The sequence below is a fragment of the Phaseolus vulgaris genome, chromosome 3, assembly GCF_051622355.1.
Source record: "Phaseolus vulgaris cultivar YP4 chromosome 3, ASM5162235v1, whole genome shotgun sequence".
Lineage (NCBI taxonomy): Eukaryota > Viridiplantae > Streptophyta > Magnoliopsida > Fabales > Fabaceae > Phaseolus > Phaseolus vulgaris.
The window spans coordinates 14,610,132-14,628,921 of NC_143500.1; the positions used below are offsets into that span (position 1 = coordinate 14,610,132).

Consider the following 18,790-nt stretch of genomic DNA (forward strand, 5'->3'; position numbering starts at 1 on the left):
ATTTATAGCTGATTTCTTGGGGATGTCACTCGGATTCGGAAGGACATGATCATAATTTTCATAATTATCATTGTTGTCATTTATTGAACACTTTTAATGTATATTAATGTGGTCGGTCGATCACCGAGACCGAATAATATAACTTATCCTGCACTCAAAGGGTACATGTTTTACAAATCCTAAATTCTAAAAGGTTAACATTGTCTAAATTATTTGTTATCCACTTTATTAAGTATGATTTTTATTTAAAAAATATAGTTTGAGTTGATTTATTTTTAATAATTATAAAATCATTTTTCTATGTATATTTTATTTAACAACCATTAAATTAAAAAACATCGTCTCTTACTTGCTTTCAAACATTATTATAATTATAATATAATTACGATACTAAACATGTAATAAATAATAAGGGTTATAAACATAACAAATTTCACGAGCGATATGAGTCTATTTTTAATAGCAAATTGTAAAAAAAAAATCAAATTAAGAGTTCAAAGGCCAGTTTTCTTATTTGATTTTCGGTTTTTAAATTTCATAATAGTTTTTTAACTCTTGTTTCTATTACAGTTAAGGCTTCTTAAGGGGATTATTTGTTTTAATTATTCTTTTATATACAAGATTTCTTACCGTTTTATATATTTAGATAACTGTTATTTTAAATTCATCAATAATTTATATATACCATTTAGAAATTTCTTACGTGTTTTAGTCGAACAATTGTACCTTTTAATAAATAAAAATAATTTATTTATTTATTTAATGAATAAATAATTGAATAATATTTTTAAAATAATTAAATAGCTTCTCCTTTGAAAAGCAATAATTAAATAATTTTTTAATACTATTTTTACAAAATTATATATATATATATAATTGAATTTAATAATTATTTTTTAAAATTCAATTAATTATCTATCATAAAATAATAAAAAATATTTATTTTATAATATTTTTAATATGAATATTTGTTTATAGATTTAATAATATTTTTATTTTAATAATTACCTATAACTATTAATAAATAATATTTTTATAATGGTTATGGAATAGTTTTTAGTGTACACGATTTAATACTAAATCTATTTTTTTTTAATATAATTTATTTTATTATTTTATAACTGTTTTTATAAATTAATTAATTAACTATTGTGAAATTATAAATATGATTTATTTTATAATTAATTTTTATGAATATATTTTTTATTTTAATAATTATTACAAAAAATAAGTTTTACTTTTTAATGTTTTATTATCGTAAAAAAAGTGTACATAGTAAAACAATACTTACACAGTAAAAAATATTATAAAAATTTATTTATTTTAATAATTATTAGTTGTGATTTTTTTTTTTATAATTTAATAAGATATTTAATTTTTAATAATAAGTTTTTATCTTTTATAATGTATACTTTGTTCAATTTTAACAAAAAAATATTAACAGGAAAGGACATCAAAAAGTTATTATACATGAACCATAGAATAAAGAAAGAAAGCATAGGTACAAAAAGCAAAGCAAACGGTCAGAAGAAGATTTTGAAATTCAAAATTCAAAAGGAGAGGGAGAGTGATTCTAGTTGTTTTTTCCCAGTTGGGAATTGAGAGCAACAGAAAGAGCAGAGTGCAATGGATTCCGATGAGCCTCCCTCTCCTTGTCTCCGTTCTTCCTCTCTTCTCAAGGACATCTCCAACTTCACCACTCCCAGACGCCCACCTTTCTCTCTCACCACCGCCCCTTCTCCCGCCACTCAATTCTTCACCGCCTCCAAACATGCACCTACCTCCTCCTCCTTCCACCGCCGCCCCAACAAACCATCTACCGCCGCCACAGCCAAGAAATTCAAGGCCTTCCAATTGGAGCAGTCTCAGTCCTCCCGTAAGGCCCAAATCAACAAGGAGCGCTCCCTCAAATCCCTCGCCAAGTCTCTCTCAGTCTGGCTCAACTTTCTCCTCCAAAATCCTAATTCCTGTGGCTGCCACTTCTCTGCCGCGGATGCTTCCGCTCCCGCTACCAACGGCAAGCGAGACGGCGCCCCGGTAACATCCGTCGTCGGCATCGATTCCACCTGGCGCACTCCCAAGCGCCAGAGGAAGACGTGGTCCGCCAAGGAAAATGCTGCTACGGCGGCTGAGGTTCCTGATTCCTCGTTTTCGCACCTCAGCGATTCTCTCAAGGATGTTTGCAGTTTCGGCGATTTGAAGCAGCGAATGAGCTTGTATTTCAGCATCGCAGCTTGTAAAGAGATCTTCCTACAAATGAATCGCGTCGCCAAGGTTCGTTTTGCTTCCATTAATTACCATAGGCTTTGCAACTCGCGTCAAATTCGTATCCATTTTGATCTTTAGTTGTTGAACTATGCGTGTGTTACCTTTCTTAGGCAATTGACGAAGGAAGACTGAATATGAAGGCGCATTGCCCTATAGTAACTGATGTCGGGTTGAAGGATAAGGCCACGAGAATTCTCATGTGTTATAATTCAACTTGGTTGCGAATTGGATTGTATGTGATTTTTGGCGGTGACTCCTTGGTGTTAAATAGTGATGTGGATTCTGATCATGATGCTGTGTTCTTGAGAATGGTCGTTGACAAATTATTTTTTTCGCATGAGGGCTTAGCTAAAGCGTATGCTTATAACAAAATGGTTGAAGGCGTGTATAGGTCAGGTTACTATGAGAATATGGGGAATGTGATATTGAAAAGAATTTTGTTGCTTGTGCTTGTTCTGGATAAAGCTAAATGTCAGAGTTACCTTCCACTGGAGTATGGTATTGATGGATTGGATGGGGGTTCTCCTTTGTTATTCAAACCAGAATCCTGGATTAAATCAAGCAGTCAGCTGATTCATGGTAGGTCCTCTTTCATGTTTGCGAGCCTACTCTTATCTTCTTTAATATTTTGCAACAGCAGCTTCTACATTACATTGTAGCTTGACTTTTTTTTTTGGTTGGAAATTAGAATTTCTATCGTCTGATGTAATGCATGGAGAAGGCAATCTTCTAACACATTTGGTGATTTTAGGTTACAAATTATCTCATCAACAGGTCAGTTACTTCTTCCATATGCTAAATTCTGATTTACCTTAGTGAAGTTGTCTGTTAATGTAAGTGTGAGCTTGCACATGTATCTGGGAGGGCGTTCGACATTTATACATATAGCAGATGTGTCATTTTAGTGTCAATATTTCACTTTCATGTTAATGTACTACTAGTAAATTTGTGAAGAAGGACATTGTATTTTGTATCAGGTCAATATATGTTTTATTTGAATGATTTGTGATTTTGTAGGAACCTCTCGTCGAGTATGATTTCAGGATCGGAGACTTATTTGTAGATCTCCAAGATGGATTAAAACTGTGTAGAGCTATTCAGCTCTTGCTGCATAATTCTTCGATCCTCATGGTTGGTTATATATATTTTTGTGTGTTGGAAATGATACTAGCATATCTGGCATTTGATAATCCAGTTAGTTAAAGGTTGTAATTCATCACTATTGTGTTGACAGAAAATTGTAGTTCCCTCTGATACTCCTAAGAAAAAATTAGCAAACTGCAGTCTTGCGCTGCAATATGTTAGGCAAGCTGGTGGGTCACTACTTGATGAAGATGGCATCATGATTGTGGCAGATGATATTGCTAATGGAGACAAAGAACTTACAGTTTCCTTGCTCTGGAACATGTTTGTTCATTTGCAGGTGGAAGTTCTGTTTTGCCTTATTTTTTAAGTTTCTGCAATTGGCTTGTGATTTAATTGATACTAACTTATAACCTAGACAACAATGAAGTTTTTTATGCCATTTCACCTGCAGCTTCCTCTTTTGGTTGATAAAACAAGTTTAGAAGGGGAAATTTCTAAAATTCAAGGAGGCAAGGTATGTTCCATGTTAGATGAGCTTTGTGGTTTGATTTAATTATAAAATCAATAATTGGCTCCTCTAAATTGAGCAAGAGTTAAGTAAGTAATCTCAATCATTGATGAACAAATCAATTTTTGATATTACAACACCTTCATATTTTGTTATGCATGTGTATTCTTCTCATTTATGATTGAGATCACTAAATTTACTATGAAGTTAGTTGTTCTCTTTAGAGGAGCTCGATTCATAAAATAATATCTACACTTTTTTCCACTTTAAGCTCACAATTCCTATATATTAGAGCTTTGGTTTTTCTTTCATCTTATAGGTTCTCGTAAACAATGCAAGTTCTAGCTCTATGGAATTGCTTTTGAATTGGATTCAGGTACGCTCCTAGAATACTTCAATAAAGCATGGTAGTTACTCTAGATTTTTTTTTCTTTTTGGTTTAGCAAGAGGCTAATCAGTATCGATGAACATAATATTTATTCCAAATTCATTATTTCAAGTTTCCAACATGTTTAACTTATACTGTGTGGTGGGTAGTTAGATAAATACAACTTTGTTTTGTTTTGTTTAGGTGTATACCATCAATAACTAGTTGTTCTTTGATAAAGTTTGTTTGTTACACTTTGTTTCAGGATTTTAGTTTATTTATTTTTGCTTGAACTTTCAGATTGTGCATATGTAATTGTGTGATCTTGGTATTTAATTAAGAAAAAAATCCTTATGTTATTTGTAACCTTGTTTTTTCTATATTTGCAGGCAGTTTGTGGCAATTATGATTGTGCAATTGACAATTTCCATTCTCTTGTTGATGGCAAAGCTGTCTGGTGCTTACTTGATTATTACTTCCAGAAAGAACTTCAAAATTCCTGTTCTTTGAAGGTCTTTAACTTCTTTAGATTCCTCTGGCTTCTGATAACAACATCTTGTTCATCAGCTTTATTTTTCACTTTTAACAGGAAGTTAGTTTGAAAAGTGGCAAGGCATCAATTATGTCGGTTGATGAATATTCAGATGCACTGTATAATTTTATACTATCCCAAAAGTTGACTACATTATTGGGGAACTTCCCAGAGGTAAATACCCTAATGTGTTAATATCTACTTGCATGCATACTGAAATTGTTGCCGAGACATTATCATATTTCTTCTTGACAAGTGATCACTGGTGTACTTTGAAACCTGTTAGTGATTCAGTTTCAGATTAGTTAAATTTTCAAATAATTCCTTTCATGAAGAGCATTTTTTTGTATATCTAACACTCATGTCAAAGGCCTATTAGGATTAAACCTCGACAAAAGCACAAGCTGCACAAAAATATGTGCTAAAATTTAATTATAGTTATTGGTGTGGGAAGTAGCAAACTTTGGCTGATTAAGGAAAATAATGGTCATTTTCCTAGTTGTGCATGCATGAGAAGAAATATGCTTAATGTGTATAGTCAATAGTGTATACAATGGATTGATACATGCTTGAATTCATATAAACTTTATAATATGAACTCTTAGAGGGCGTTTGGTACTTGAAAATTTTTTCATACCCAGAAATCTCGGTTCCCAATAATTATAATTCTTGGGAATGACTAAATTCTGTTTAGTTGGTCCATAAATATATTTGGGATTGTTATACAAGTTTTCTAGAAATTTACTAAAATCTTTATTTATTGTCATATTAAATGATTTATTAGCATTGTATTTTTTTTCACTAAATTTTTTTATTTCAATTCGAGGAAGTTAGTTCACCCTTCTCCCCATACCCCAAACGAATGTTTTTGTGGAAACTTGAGCAAAAATCATTTCTTTAAAATTTTACTTTTTGGAAATGTTATTATTTATTGAAAACTAAAAATTTCCCTACATTCTTATATTATTGCTAATAGCATACAAGGGCACCTGCCGGTAACTGATATTTATTAAGAATCAGAAATGGAGCCTAAAACATAACCTAAACCAGAGCCTAAACTCCTAATAGAATAATGTGTTGGAGCAATTGGTTATAGAGGGGGTGTGTTAAATGGAGCCTACTCTTCTTGCAGATAAAACAGACAGTTTAACAGATCGACAAGTCAAAGAAACAAACCTTTTAATAGCAACAAAGCAAAACAGCATAACAGATTTTTATATTGGTTCACCACAACTCTTGGACTACCTCTAGTTTTCACTTAAGTAACTGTTAAAGAGGTTCCACTAATCAAACGAGTACACAAACCTCCCAAGGTTATATCTTGAGATTAAGAACTCTCAAAGGATAAGAGTACTCTCAAAGAGAGCACAAATTAAGCTCACAAAGGTTAACTTCACAAAGTGAAGAATTACAAAGGTTTAGCACACTCCCAAGAACACTCAAAGCTCAAAAGCTTGATAAGACTCTACAAGTTTTGTGCTATTGTATTGTTCGTCTTTGACTTTCATCTCTTTATATAGCTCCTAGAATATGACCTTTGAAGCTCAAAACAGCAAAACAGAGATTCTAAATAAACTTCGTCACAACATATCTTTGTCTTTATTGTTGTAGACTCTTAGAAGGGAAACTTCAGATATGATCTTCCAATGCGCTCTTGTTTCAAATCTGCTCAAGGAAGCATTTCAAACTGATTCACAATATATGACAATTAGTTACAATTATTATAGAGTCATATAAACCCTTTTATTTCCTTAAGATCTTATTACTATCATTAAGATGTTCTTTTAAAACTATACTATATAGCCGTTTGAATAAAATCATTTTCAGCACTTGTAATATCTAGAAGATTGTTTAAACGTGGTGCATTTAACTGATCGAATAGTTTCCTGATATAAGAACTTTTGGTCTGATAGACCGTCTAACTTGAGACATGTTGTAGATGCTGGATGGTCTACTATGCAGTTTCACAAAACATCAAAACACTGTTAGAACGTTCAGATGATAGAATCCTCATTCAATACTTAGACTATTTTGTTATCATCAAAACTTCAAAGACACATGATCTAGTATCATCAAACCGTCTAGTGGAGTAAACCATCTAAAAAGATCTTTAGATCATCTAGGGTCTCAAAAAAATGTTTTTCTTTTTGTACAGCAAAACAAAAATGCTTACCAACTACAAGAGGCGCACTTTCCCCCTCTATGTTGCTATCCATCATCGCTACCCAGCATGCCAATCCAACATTGTCCTAATTCTCTCCCTCTCATTTTCTTCGTCTTAGAAACATACATTTTCCAAATCCTGGTTTAGTACTCTATCAATTCTATGGACATTTAAATTGTGTTAAATAAAAGCACAATTAATATGGATGTACTTTTGTGCAACCCAAACAAAAAGAGAAGAAATATACATTTGCTTTATCTCACTTGATACCATTGGCAGTATAATTTATTTCGGGTATATTTTTTTTTCAGGTACTTCAAATTAGTGACCTACTTCAATATAATGGTGCTTGCAGTGACCGAAGTGTGGTGATTTTGTTGGTTTTCCTGGCAAGCCAATTATTTGTCAAGAAAAATTTGGTAAACAGAATAAATGTTATGATCGCATTCTGTTTCTGTTGTACTCTGAATTTTGCATTAATTTGCATCTCTCTTCTCTCATTTTCAGGATCACATAAATTTCCATAAACTCTTGGGTTATGACTGCCATAGTCCGAACCATAGACATTTGAGGATGCTAAGGTGCCTTTCAAATCCTGAATCAATACAAAAGCCTGATGCTTCTGATGTGCTTGGCAATGAAGGTTTGGTGACTCAAATGATGTGAACTTCAATTATTTCTGCATGTCATCTGTTTGTGTTTATTGTTCAACTTCGATATGTGTTAATTTGGTTTTGATATGAGGAATGAGTTTTGCATATATTAAACCTGACATTACTAGATAAATGATTCTTTTATCCACATAAAATTACTTATGCTGATCTCATTGTGATGATAGTTGTATCATTTGGATTTCTATGACTTGGTATCATGAATAAAAGTGAGAAGGATTCATATTGATTTAAAACATTAGTAGATCAGTTGTGCTTTATCTTTAAAACATTTGATCTCCTTTTGCATAGGTTTTACCAGGAATTATTGCTTGCCCGTTTGCAGTTATTCATTCCATTGCATGATAGTTGGCTCTGAGTAGACAACAGCGTCCCATTTCTTCATTTCATATATTCTGCGACAATATTTCAATGTGATTATATTAGTTTCCAAAACAAAACATCCCAGATTAATCATAATGATGGTATGGTTTTATTCATGAAGTAATCAGTTTTCTTTCATATGAAAATCTTTGATCAATATCTTATCTATTAACATAGATGCTGCAAGAAAATTCAAGGCGATCCAAACTTGGTGGCAAGAAATGGCTGAAAGAAACGGTCTCAACAAACCAGCTGTCTCTAATTTGATGGGATCCAAAATCACTGAATGCAGCACCAACATTAGAAGAGGTAACTATTCAGACTTGCATAATCCTATTTGCTACTATTGTCATTAATATATTTACCAGAGCGTTTAAAAAAAGTACTAAATCCAATAGATTGTTAATTCCTAAAATCGCTGAAAAAGGGAAAATAAGCAGTGCTTAGTTCAACTCCTATCAGTCCTAGTTTGTATTTATACAAAGGAATGAATGTGTTTGCTAGTGAATTGAAATAGGCTTTTAAACTTTAGTTTCTTCCATGCATTGCATAGTAAAAGCGTGTGATATTATTAAGAAAGAGTGGACTTTAAGCCTAACTCAACCCCATAAAACCGGCTCATAAGGTTGAGGTTTGCACCCACTTATATACAATGAAAGACTCTAATCTCTAGTCGATGTGGGATCTCCAACAGATATGATTGTTTTCCACTCTATAATTGCAGCTTAATAATCTGCTAATTGCATGCAAAACTTGTTTTGTTGATGATATATGTCGTCTTGTTAACAATTGGTACTTAACATTTTTAGAAAATGCTACAAGAACAATACAACTGCATCTCAGAGGATTGGTTGCACGGTGCCGGTTTCTGAAGATGGTAAAAGCTATTACCCTTTTGCAAACTGTTTTCAGAGCTTGGCTAAAAGTGAGGCAAAAGTCAGCCTGTGTGATATTATCTACTGTTCAAGTCTGTGACTCTTCATGTGGTATGCAATATATCAGTTTTTCTCGAAAATTATCTGGGGTTATTTTTTCATTACTTATTGGTCTGTCTTGTTTATTTAATCACACAGAAATGTTGAAGCTATCAGAAACATATAAGAGATATGCCATGCTTTTCATTTGTAGACGTTCCTTTTTGAGGTTAAAGAGCTCAGCACAGATTATCCAGAAAGCAGTTAGGAGTTGGCTCTATAGGAGGCATAAGCAAGTGTCTTGTACAAGTCCTGATCTTTTGATTTCAGATATGGTAGTGGCTGCTATTAGTGTTCAGAAATTGGTCCCTGGTAGGATGGCACGATCTAGATATATTCATCAGCTAGATCAGAGAGAGAAAGATTTATCTTTTTCCCAACTGAAAGTCACTTTCCATCTTCAAACAAATGCAGCCATTATCATTCAGCTTGCTTGGAAAAAGTTCATGTGCTGCAAGTCTACTCAGAAGCAACACCTGTTTGCAACTAAAATTCAACGAAATTTCCGTAGGTGGTTATTGAGAAAAAGTTATCTAGATCAGATTCAGGCTATCGTACAGATTCAATCTTATTTTCGAATGTGGAGATGTGTAAATGCTTTCCAGCTCTTCAAGATAGAATTTAAGGCAGCTGTTGTTATTCAATCTTACTTACGGGGTTGGTTTGTCCGAAAGATTGCTGGTGCACGTAGGAATCACCTATTTGCAACTAAAATTCAACTAAATTTCCGAAGGTGGTTGTCAAGAAAAAGTTTTTTAAATAAGATTCAAGCTGTAATAAAAATTCAATCTTATTTTCGGATGTGGCGATGTGTAAATGATTTCCAGCACTTCAAAATTGAGTTTAAAGCAGCTGTTGTCATTCAGTCTTGTTTAAGGGGCTGGTTTGCCCGAAAGGATGCTTGTACGCGTCGGACGGACATTGTTGAGATTCAAGTAAGACAGTGACTAGCTTGTTATAATTATATTTATCCTCGTTTATTTTACATAACTTTCCAGTTTGCATGAAAAAAATTCATGAGTCGATTTGCTGTTACTTCTTTTGGTAACAGTACTGTGTACAGATGTTACTTATACATGGAAGAGTGCATCTTCAAAAAAATTTGGCATTGTCTTTAATGTTATGTTTCGTGTGATGAAATTATTAATTCATATAATAGTATGAATTTTTTGAATTTAGAAAAATGCCTTTTACATATTTTTTTGTAAGTTTTAGTTTTAGAATACTATGTAACTTGATAGGTTGCTTTAATGACTCCAGAGGCATTGCCGTGGTTGGCTTGTAAAGCGGGACTTCTTGTTCCTAAGAGACGCTGTAGTAAAGATCCAGTGTGTCATTCGAAGCTTGAAGTGCCAAAAGGCTCTCAATTGCCAGAAAGATGCTGCTTTGGAGATCCAGCGCTTTATAAGGGGGCATGTAACTCGGAATCAGCTATTAGGTAATTAATTAATGTTTTATGAAGCTAACTTTATTTGTGGTTTCTTGTCATCTCACAATACTATTATCTCATGTTTTGGTGATGTAGGCAGTGCTTCCAAGCTGGGCACAATTATTCCTATTAGTTGCAGCACAGCACCATTTGGGTTTTGTAGTTTTCAATTGGAACTGTTCTTGTTTTCGGTTGTGAAATTGCAACGATGGTGGAAGGGTCTCTTGTTGCTGAAGTTAATGAATAAATCGGCCATCATTATTCAGTCATGTACCCGTGGGTGGATAGCCAGGCGAAATGCTACTGTTTATAGACGCCATGTTGTCATCCAGGTATGATGTTCTAGTTGTTATTATGATATGCTATGCTGTAGCACTTTTGTAATTTATTTATCATTGCTGCTCACATGCTCAGGGTATTTTGAGTCAACTAATAATATTATTGATTTAAATATATTTTAATTTCTCGGGAAATTTGAGCGGAAGCATGTATGATATAGAATATATGATCGTTTGTCCCAAAAAGCAACGAAAGGGAGCAAATTGTGTGTTTTGGGGGTTTAACTAAGTTGGCCTTATAGCACGTTTGGTTTCTCGTTGAACTTCAAAATTTGTATACAAGCTACGACTCTACGAGGTACAAGCTTTTATCCGTACTGTGGTTTTACAAACAAACCAAATACAAGCTAAATCTCTTTTTTCTAAATAATTATGATGCTGCTACTGCCTGCAACTATTTCTTAATTTTCATTTGTCTTCGAATTTTTATTTTTTTTGTTCTTATATTTTACTAAAGCCTCTTAACTGCCATTTGCCAGGAAGATGCTGCGTTGGTGATTCAAACCTACATTAGGGAACATTTAACCCGACATCGAATATTAGGTAAATATTCATATTTTACGAGTGTTTTATGCAAAATCTCGTTAGGGTACTAATGCGTGATTTAGTTGTGGGGTTTACTTTTACTACATATACTATTATATCTTGTTATGCTGATGTAGGTGGTGCTTCTAACCTAAGTGCAGTCATTCCAGTTGGCTGTCGTAGTCTTCCACTAGGTCGATTTTTGCTTTCAGTTGTGAAATTGCAACGATGGTGGAAGGGTCTCTTGTTACAGAAATTGATGACAAAGTCTGCCATTGTTATTCAATCTTGTACTCGTGGGTGGATAGCCAGACGAAAGGCTAGTGTTCAGAGATATCGTATTATTGTCATCCAAGTTAGTATTTTGTACTACCCTGTAATTCTTTAGTATTTTCGTTTGTCGGGGGATTTGGGTGGGGGTTGTTTTATGATGCTGCCTTTTACACTAGGTAAGTAAAGAGGGTAGTTTAGACAAATAACATTCTTCTTTTGTTTTATTTTCCACTTTCACTATGATGCATTGTTTCATTCGTAGATGGATCAATGAAATCCTTTTGTGATGTTACTGATGTGATTGTAATTATTTTTAACCAAATTTTCATCAATGTTTAGTTTCTTTTTCCTAGGTTTTCCCTTTTTTCTTATTTTTCTTTTTCTCTAAATTTTGTAGTCCCACTGGAAAGGTTACCGTGCCCGTAAAGTTTCGAAAGAACAGTTACTGGATTTGCGTTTGAGAATGCAAAAGTCTGCCAGAAATGTGGATGACAGCAAGCGTCTCATAAACAGACTCTTGGCAGCACTTTCAGAGCTACTCAATATGAAGAGTCTTAGTAACATCCTTCATACTTGTTCAATATTGGGTGAGATTTTTCATACAGAATTTAGATTTTGTTGCGTTATTTTTGAGACGGCCTCTCAAACATGCAGTCTAATTTCTTAATTCTAATAATTTGCCTGACACAAATAAGTAAAAATTGGTATTTTTACTATAATTTATTAAGGTGGCCTGATATCTTTAAAGAGTCCTTAAGTTGCATTTCTTGTTATTTAAATTGTTCTAATTCCCTTCCTTCACTCTGTTGTCCCAAATTACAAAATATATAGATTCAAGTGCTAGTGATGATTCAGTTTCACTTGCATTCGCTTTTTCAGTTCAAATAGTAGTTCATTGTATAAGTCCTGACCAGTTATAATGATCATTCTTTTTCTCATTTGTTTGTCTGCATTTTCACAGACATGGCTACAGGGCATTCTCAGAAATGTTGTGAAGAACTTGTGGCTGCAGGGGCTATTGATACTTTGCTGCGACTGATTCAAACAGTCAGCCGGAGTATACCTGATCAGGAGGTTCTAAAGCATGCTTTATCAACTCTCCGAAATCTTGCCCGCTATCCTCATCTTCTACATGTGTTGATCCAAAGTCGTAATTCTGTACAGATAATTGTCTTGGAGTTATTGAGGTTGTTTATAAGTGCAGAGTTGTAGTTAGCCCTTGAAAGTTGATGTACAGTATTCTTATTCTACTTTTGTTATAACTTTATATAACTTGTTCCAGGAATAAAAACGAGGGCTTCTTCATTGCTTCTGAACTTTTGAAGAAGATATGTTCAACTGGCATAGGTGTTGAGGTGATTTTTAAGTCCCCTGCTCTGCTAAAACGATTGCACGGCCTTGTTGAGGACCATAAACGGAAGGGAGTTTTCGAGAAAAGGTCAGACTTTACTTGCTTTTTTAGATTAGAGGGATTAACTTTTAAAATACCATGTTTGTTGATTAAAATCTAACAGAAAGCTTGGGGTCTATAATTGTTTTGAGGCAATGCAGAAATCCTAGGGCTCCTAACCTGGTTATCAAAGAAAACAGAGAGAGAAGATTGAAGGAGGCTGCTGAGATTTTGAAACTGATAACAAGGGCATGAAAAGTTTTTTGTTTTTAAACAAGTTTCGATGAAGGAGGTTAAGCTTTGTTCACTTCTATTTACATTCTGTCCTCAACTCGTGGATTTTGGAATGAGCTTTGTTTATAAACAGTGTAACATTTAGTTTGAAAGCAAACAATTATTATTATAACCTTTAACAGTGAGCTTTCTGATGTTTTCTGCAGATTTTATATTTTACAAGTATACATTCAAGAAAATTGACTAGTATTAGACAACTAATAAACCAAGATTCCAGACTTTTCTTAAATGTGAAAGAGATACACTAGGGCAAAAACGACTATAGATATAAGATATAAGATTGTTTTTACAAGTTGAAATGACAAATAGATAAAGAGGTGAAAATTTATTTAGATTAACATTTCAGTCTACAAAGATTAATAACTAACAAAGGTATATATTTAAGATTTGCATATGAAAATTTTGAACCACATAAAGGTCATATTATTCTTTATGTAGAGGACTTTAACATGGCTGCAATCAAAATTTCAAGCAAAGTCATGCCACTCTCATGATGAGGCATGACATGAATGAACACAACTTATCTTAACATCTTCAAAACAAAATATAAAAACTAAATAATTTTAAATTCATTAAAAAGTTTATTTTACCATCTAATAATTGTAAAAAATCAAATTATTTTACAAAAATTCCTATTAATACATATTGTGTATATTTCAAAAATATATATTCAAAATTAAATAGGTTTAAATCCCCTTTTTATCTCAAAATTTCCTATTAATACATATTGTGTATATCAATTTTTAATCATACATTTGCTAATTTTTTACTAACCATTTGAATATTTTTTAGATGACAGAAAAAAATTATATTAACTTTTTAAAAATTAAATAAAGGTAATCATAATAAACATAAGAAAATTAATATTTCAAGATACTTAGACATAATTAAAAGACTAATAACCACTTCAAATAAATGTTTTTTTATTTTCATAAAAGATATCTTTAAAATATTAGATAAATAGAAATTATGTAATATAAGTATAAATGGATGAACATTTTAATAAGAAATAAACTGTATTATGCATGATTATCACCTTGGAATATTATATTACAATTATGAACAAACATCAATTAAAAGATATCTAGTAAATAAAATTGGACTAGTGCAGTCAAGATTATGATACAGTATAATATAAATTGTTTACCATCACAAAATTATTTTTTTATGGAAATTGCATATAATTTTACAAAAACTAATATTTATTTAATTTTAAGTATAAAATTAGAAAAAAATAAAGTTTAGTTAGATTATATACATATAAACTTTTTTTTTAAAATTGTTATCACAAAACATGAAATAAAACTATAATATAATAATATATGAAGTGAAAAAAATTAAATTGAACTATTGCATGAAAAATTAAAAAAATTGTGTTTAACTTTTCTTGTAACTTAATTTAAAAAATTCAATTATTTTTAAATAAAATTACTTAAACTCACTTATTAATTTGCATTAAAAATAGTTCTAAATTAACATATTTATTAATAATAATTAATACTATACTTCAAAAAATTTAAAAAGAATTTGAAATAATTCAGTTTATCAAAATTATCTCAAATTATAATACATATCAATTTGTCTAAACAATTATATAATTAAAATAAATTGTAATTTTATATGATGTTTAACCGTTTTTAAACAAATCAATATTATATGTTTAACTAATTTCTTTAGAAATAAAAAAGAATATTATACTAATACAAAAATAGGAGATATAAATTGTTCTGGTTGACCTAGGATGAACGCACCTCCTTCTGGGTTTGGAGTCACGTTTCTCTTAGTTGCATCGAGTATGGCTCCGTTGTGACATATGGCGCCCTACCTGTTCATGGCACTCTAACGCTCAAGTCAGTAACGACTCACAAAGCAACAATAAAACTCAGTTTAGTGTGCAAAAACAGCGTACCTTCATCTGGTAGCGCTCCACTGGTCCCTACAACACTTTTGCTAGCAAAATAGATTGCTCTTTGGACTTGTTCCTGGTCTTGTACTATTACCGAGCTAATTGTTTGATCTGTGATGGCGAAGTAAAAGCGCAGGGGAACACTGGCTACTGGCTTCCCAAGGATAGGAGGATTGGCCAGTTACTCCTTCGACTTTACAAAAGCCTCCTCGCACTCGGAGGTCCATACAAATCGATTATTTTTCTTTAGGCACTGGATATACGGGTAACCCTTATCTCCGCTTGTTGATAGAAAACGTGAGAGGGTCGTCATACGTCCTGTTTACTGTTGGACCTCCTTTACCGTGGCGGGGCTCCTCATCTCTGTAATGGCTGCACATTTGTCTGGTTGGCCTCTATACCCCTCTCAGTCAACAAAAATCTAAGGAACTTCCCAGCCTCTATCTCAAACACACACTTCTCGGGGTTCAACTTTAAGTTATACTTAGCAATGGTTGCGAACAGCTGTTCCAGATTGACCACGTGTTATCCCTTCTCCACAAAGGTGACGACCATGTTATCTACATAGGCCTGCACCGTTCACCTGAGTAGGGGCGCGAGAATCCTGTCCATTAAGCGCTGGTAGGTAGCAGCAACTTTCTTAAGGCCAAAAGGCATGATCTTGTAGCAGTAGCTAGCAAATTCTGTCATGCACGCGATCTTACTTTCATCATTGGGATGCATCTGAATCTAGTTGTAACCCGAGAACGCGTCAAGAAGTCTCAGCAGGCGATAACCCGAGGCGTTGTCTATCAAAAAGTTAATACTCGGCAACGGGTAGGAGTCCTTTAGGCAGACTTTGTTTAGGCCAGTAAAATTGACGCACATCCTCCACTTTCCATTGAACTTTTGTACCAGCACCACATTTGCTAGCCACTCAGCATACACGATTTCCCTGATGTGGTTAACATTCAACAACTTTTTAGTTTCTTCCTTTATGATCAGGCGTGTTTCTTCATTAAACTTCCTCCTCATTTGAACCACATGTCTAACCCTCGTGTCCATGGTCAACCTGTGACAAAGAAAATTTGGATCTATCCCCGACATATCTGTTGAGGACCACGCGAATGCGCTCATGTTCTAGGCTATCACCTCAGCTATTTGATCCTGCAACCTTTGATCTATCGAGGCACCGAGCTTGAACATCTTTTTGTCAATCTCCCGCTCCTGCACCTCGCCAGTAGGTGCAGGTCGTTGTCGGTTGCCAACCTCGGTCTCCAGCACCTCAGCCATCTTCCCCTCATGCACAAAGGAGGTTGAGTTCAAGCTCTTTCTGTTCTCCAAGCTGCTCTTATAACACTTTCGAGCAGCCTTCTGGTTTGACCTAATCGTGATCACCTTCCCCTTATTGGATGGTAGCCTGATCTTCATGTACTTTGTTGAAGCTTTCTAACCCAACCTGTTTATAGAGGGTCTCCCCAAAAGCAAGTTATAGGTAAAAGGAGTATTAACCACGACATACTTGATGAGAATGGTCCCGACAACCTCCTCGTCCAAAAACGTTGTCCTCAGGTCTACATACCCTCGCACCTCCACGTGGTCACCTGTAAAGCCCACCAGGCATCCGTCATGGGGCCTCAACTGGTGAGGGGACAACCGTAGATTGACGAACGTTGACCAGAACATTACACCGGCCGAGCTCCCTTGATTGATGAGAACTCGGTCTACTCTCCTTCCTACTGTAATGATCGATATCACTACTGGGTCATTGTCGTGGGAAACTATGTCCACCAAATCGGCCTTTTTGAAGTGGATATCGGGTTCAAGAGCGTCATCCTGATCCCTGTTTCCAACGACATCACAACCCTCGCGTACCGCTTACGTTTAATGGTCGTACTACCTCCTCTAGAGAACCCTCATGATATGGTGTTTAACTCGGCATGGATGGAGACTTCATGCGTTTGGTCTCTTGGGGCGCCTTCCCCCTGAGGTTCTCTTTGGTCAGGCTCAAGGTACTCCCTCAAGAACTCGTCTCTCAGGAGCTCGGCCAACTGATAACCCAACACCATGCATCACTCAATGTTGTGTTCGAATTTTTTATGGAACTCACACCACACATCATTTCGACCCGCCATATTCCTGTCTGTTTTCTGGGGGAACATTAACTTTTCTGATACTGCTAGTATGCTGATAAGCTCCTTGTACAATATCCGAAACTTGGGACGAAACTTGTCCTCCTTGCTCCTAGCTTCGGCCTTGCCCTTCTTGTATGGGGCGTGCCTAGTGTCTGCTTTCTTTCCCATTGAGGTCTCATGAACCCTCAGGGCTCGAGAAGCCTTGCTAGTTTTTTTCGGCTTAGCCACCCGAGGTTGCGGGCCATTATTCCTGGCCGCCACTGCTTCCTCGACGCTAATGTGGCGACTGCTCTCCACCTGATCTCGGAAAAGGTTTCTGCTGGGTTCCTGGTTTAGGGTTTAGGTTCTTGGTCAGAGAATCGCAGAACGATCTAGAAGCAACCCCTTGCTCAAAGGCGGCCACCATGACATTCTCGTTGTGAGTTTGGAGCTTCACAGTAAAAGCCCATAATCGATTAAGATAGTCCTTCAACGACTCCCCTTCCCTTTGCCGCACGCTAAAAAGATCGTATAGCACTGGGGGTTTCACTCGGTTGGTATAAAACTGCTATCTAAACAGCTTGGCGAATTGCGCAAACGAAGTAATGTGGCCATCTAGGAGTCCACTGAACCACTATATTGTCGTACCTGTAAAAGTACTCATGAACATCTTACACCGTATTGTGTCTGATCCTCCCGAGATGATCATTTGAGCATTGAACGCTGTAAGACGGGTCTCTGGATCCTCTACCCCCGTGAACGTGATCTTAGGGGCCACGTAGTGCACGGGCACTAGTTCGTCCATGATAGCTCGAGAGAATGGTTCGACGTTGTCCCTTTCATGTAGACTCGCTTCTCGTTCTCTCGAGGGTCGTCGGTCACGTTGCTAGAGATCCCTGCGCAACTCCTCGTGAGTTTTGTGTAGTTCTTGCCGCAACCTTTCTTGCTCCAACGCATACCACTCATTGGCTTCTCGTAGCCTCTCCTGCTCTTGTCTCGATTGTTCATTGGCCTCCTGGAGAGCCCTTAGGGTCTCCATGAGTTGTTGCAGTGTGAGAGCCTCACCTCCATCTTGTCCCGTTGGTACTTGTCTCGTGTTTCTCATCTTCATCTGGAAACTTGAACTTAACTGCGGATGTGGATGGGATCAAGTTTTAGCGGGCCCCCATGGTGGGCGCCAAATGTTCTCGGCGGTTGACCTAGGATGAACGCACCTCCTTCTGGGTTTGGAGTCACGTCTCTCTTAACTGCTTCGAATATGGTTCCGTTGTTACCTGTTGATGACACTCCGACGCTTAAGTCAGCAAGGGCTCACAAAGCAACAATAAAACTCAGTTTAGTGTGCAAAAACAACGTACCTTCATCTGGGGTCTTAGGCCCTTTTTATAACCGTACAAGCAACATGCAACAACTCTCATATGAGAAAAGCAAATCTTAACTGAAAATAAACACATTTATCTTTTATCTTTAATAGAAAAAAGGCATACCACGTGTACCAATCATCTTCGGGTGCTAATCGCAGGCTAACATTTTGTTATAAATGAACGTCCGTATCTTCTTTAGGGTTAACAACAACTATCAACATGTATTTACGTGTTGCAAACATGCA

General features: G+C 35.2%; 1 protein-coding gene across 3 annotated transcripts; it reads left to right on the forward strand.

Annotated features, from left to right (window-relative positions):
• Positions 1-1,495: 1,495 nt before the first annotated feature.
• Positions 1,496-13,301, forward strand: LOC137806689 (binding / calmodulin binding protein). 3 transcript variants are annotated; one of them, XM_068606926.2, is made up of 22 exons: positions 1,496-2,274; positions 2,379-2,847; positions 2,957-3,042; positions 3,286-3,399; positions 3,503-3,691; positions 3,806-3,868; positions 4,182-4,238; positions 4,619-4,741; positions 4,819-4,935; positions 7,237-7,344; positions 7,433-7,568; positions 8,137-8,268; positions 8,769-8,945; positions 9,033-9,868; positions 10,194-10,371; positions 10,459-10,694; positions 11,180-11,243; positions 11,387-11,580; positions 11,896-12,085; positions 12,460-12,685; positions 12,781-12,936; positions 13,050-13,301. In XM_068606926.2, exons 1-22 carry the CDS (start codon positions 1,627-1,629, stop codon positions 13,141-13,143), a joined length of 4,593 nt encoding a protein of 1,530 aa, XP_068463027.1. In that variant the 5' UTR covers positions 1,496-1,626; the 3' UTR covers positions 13,144-13,301. The 3 variants fall into 3 exon arrangements, with proteins under 3 accessions (XP_068463027.1, XP_068463026.1, XP_090156602.1); XM_068606925.2 differs by having other exon boundaries at positions 1,535-2,274; positions 11,363-11,580; XM_090300476.1 differs by lacking the exons at positions 1,496-2,274; positions 2,379-2,847; positions 2,957-3,042; ... (6 more) ...; positions 7,237-7,344; positions 7,433-7,568 and adding an exon at positions 7,935-8,060 and having other exon boundaries at positions 11,363-11,580.
• The last annotated feature ends 5,489 nt before the right edge of the window (positions 13,302-18,790 follow it).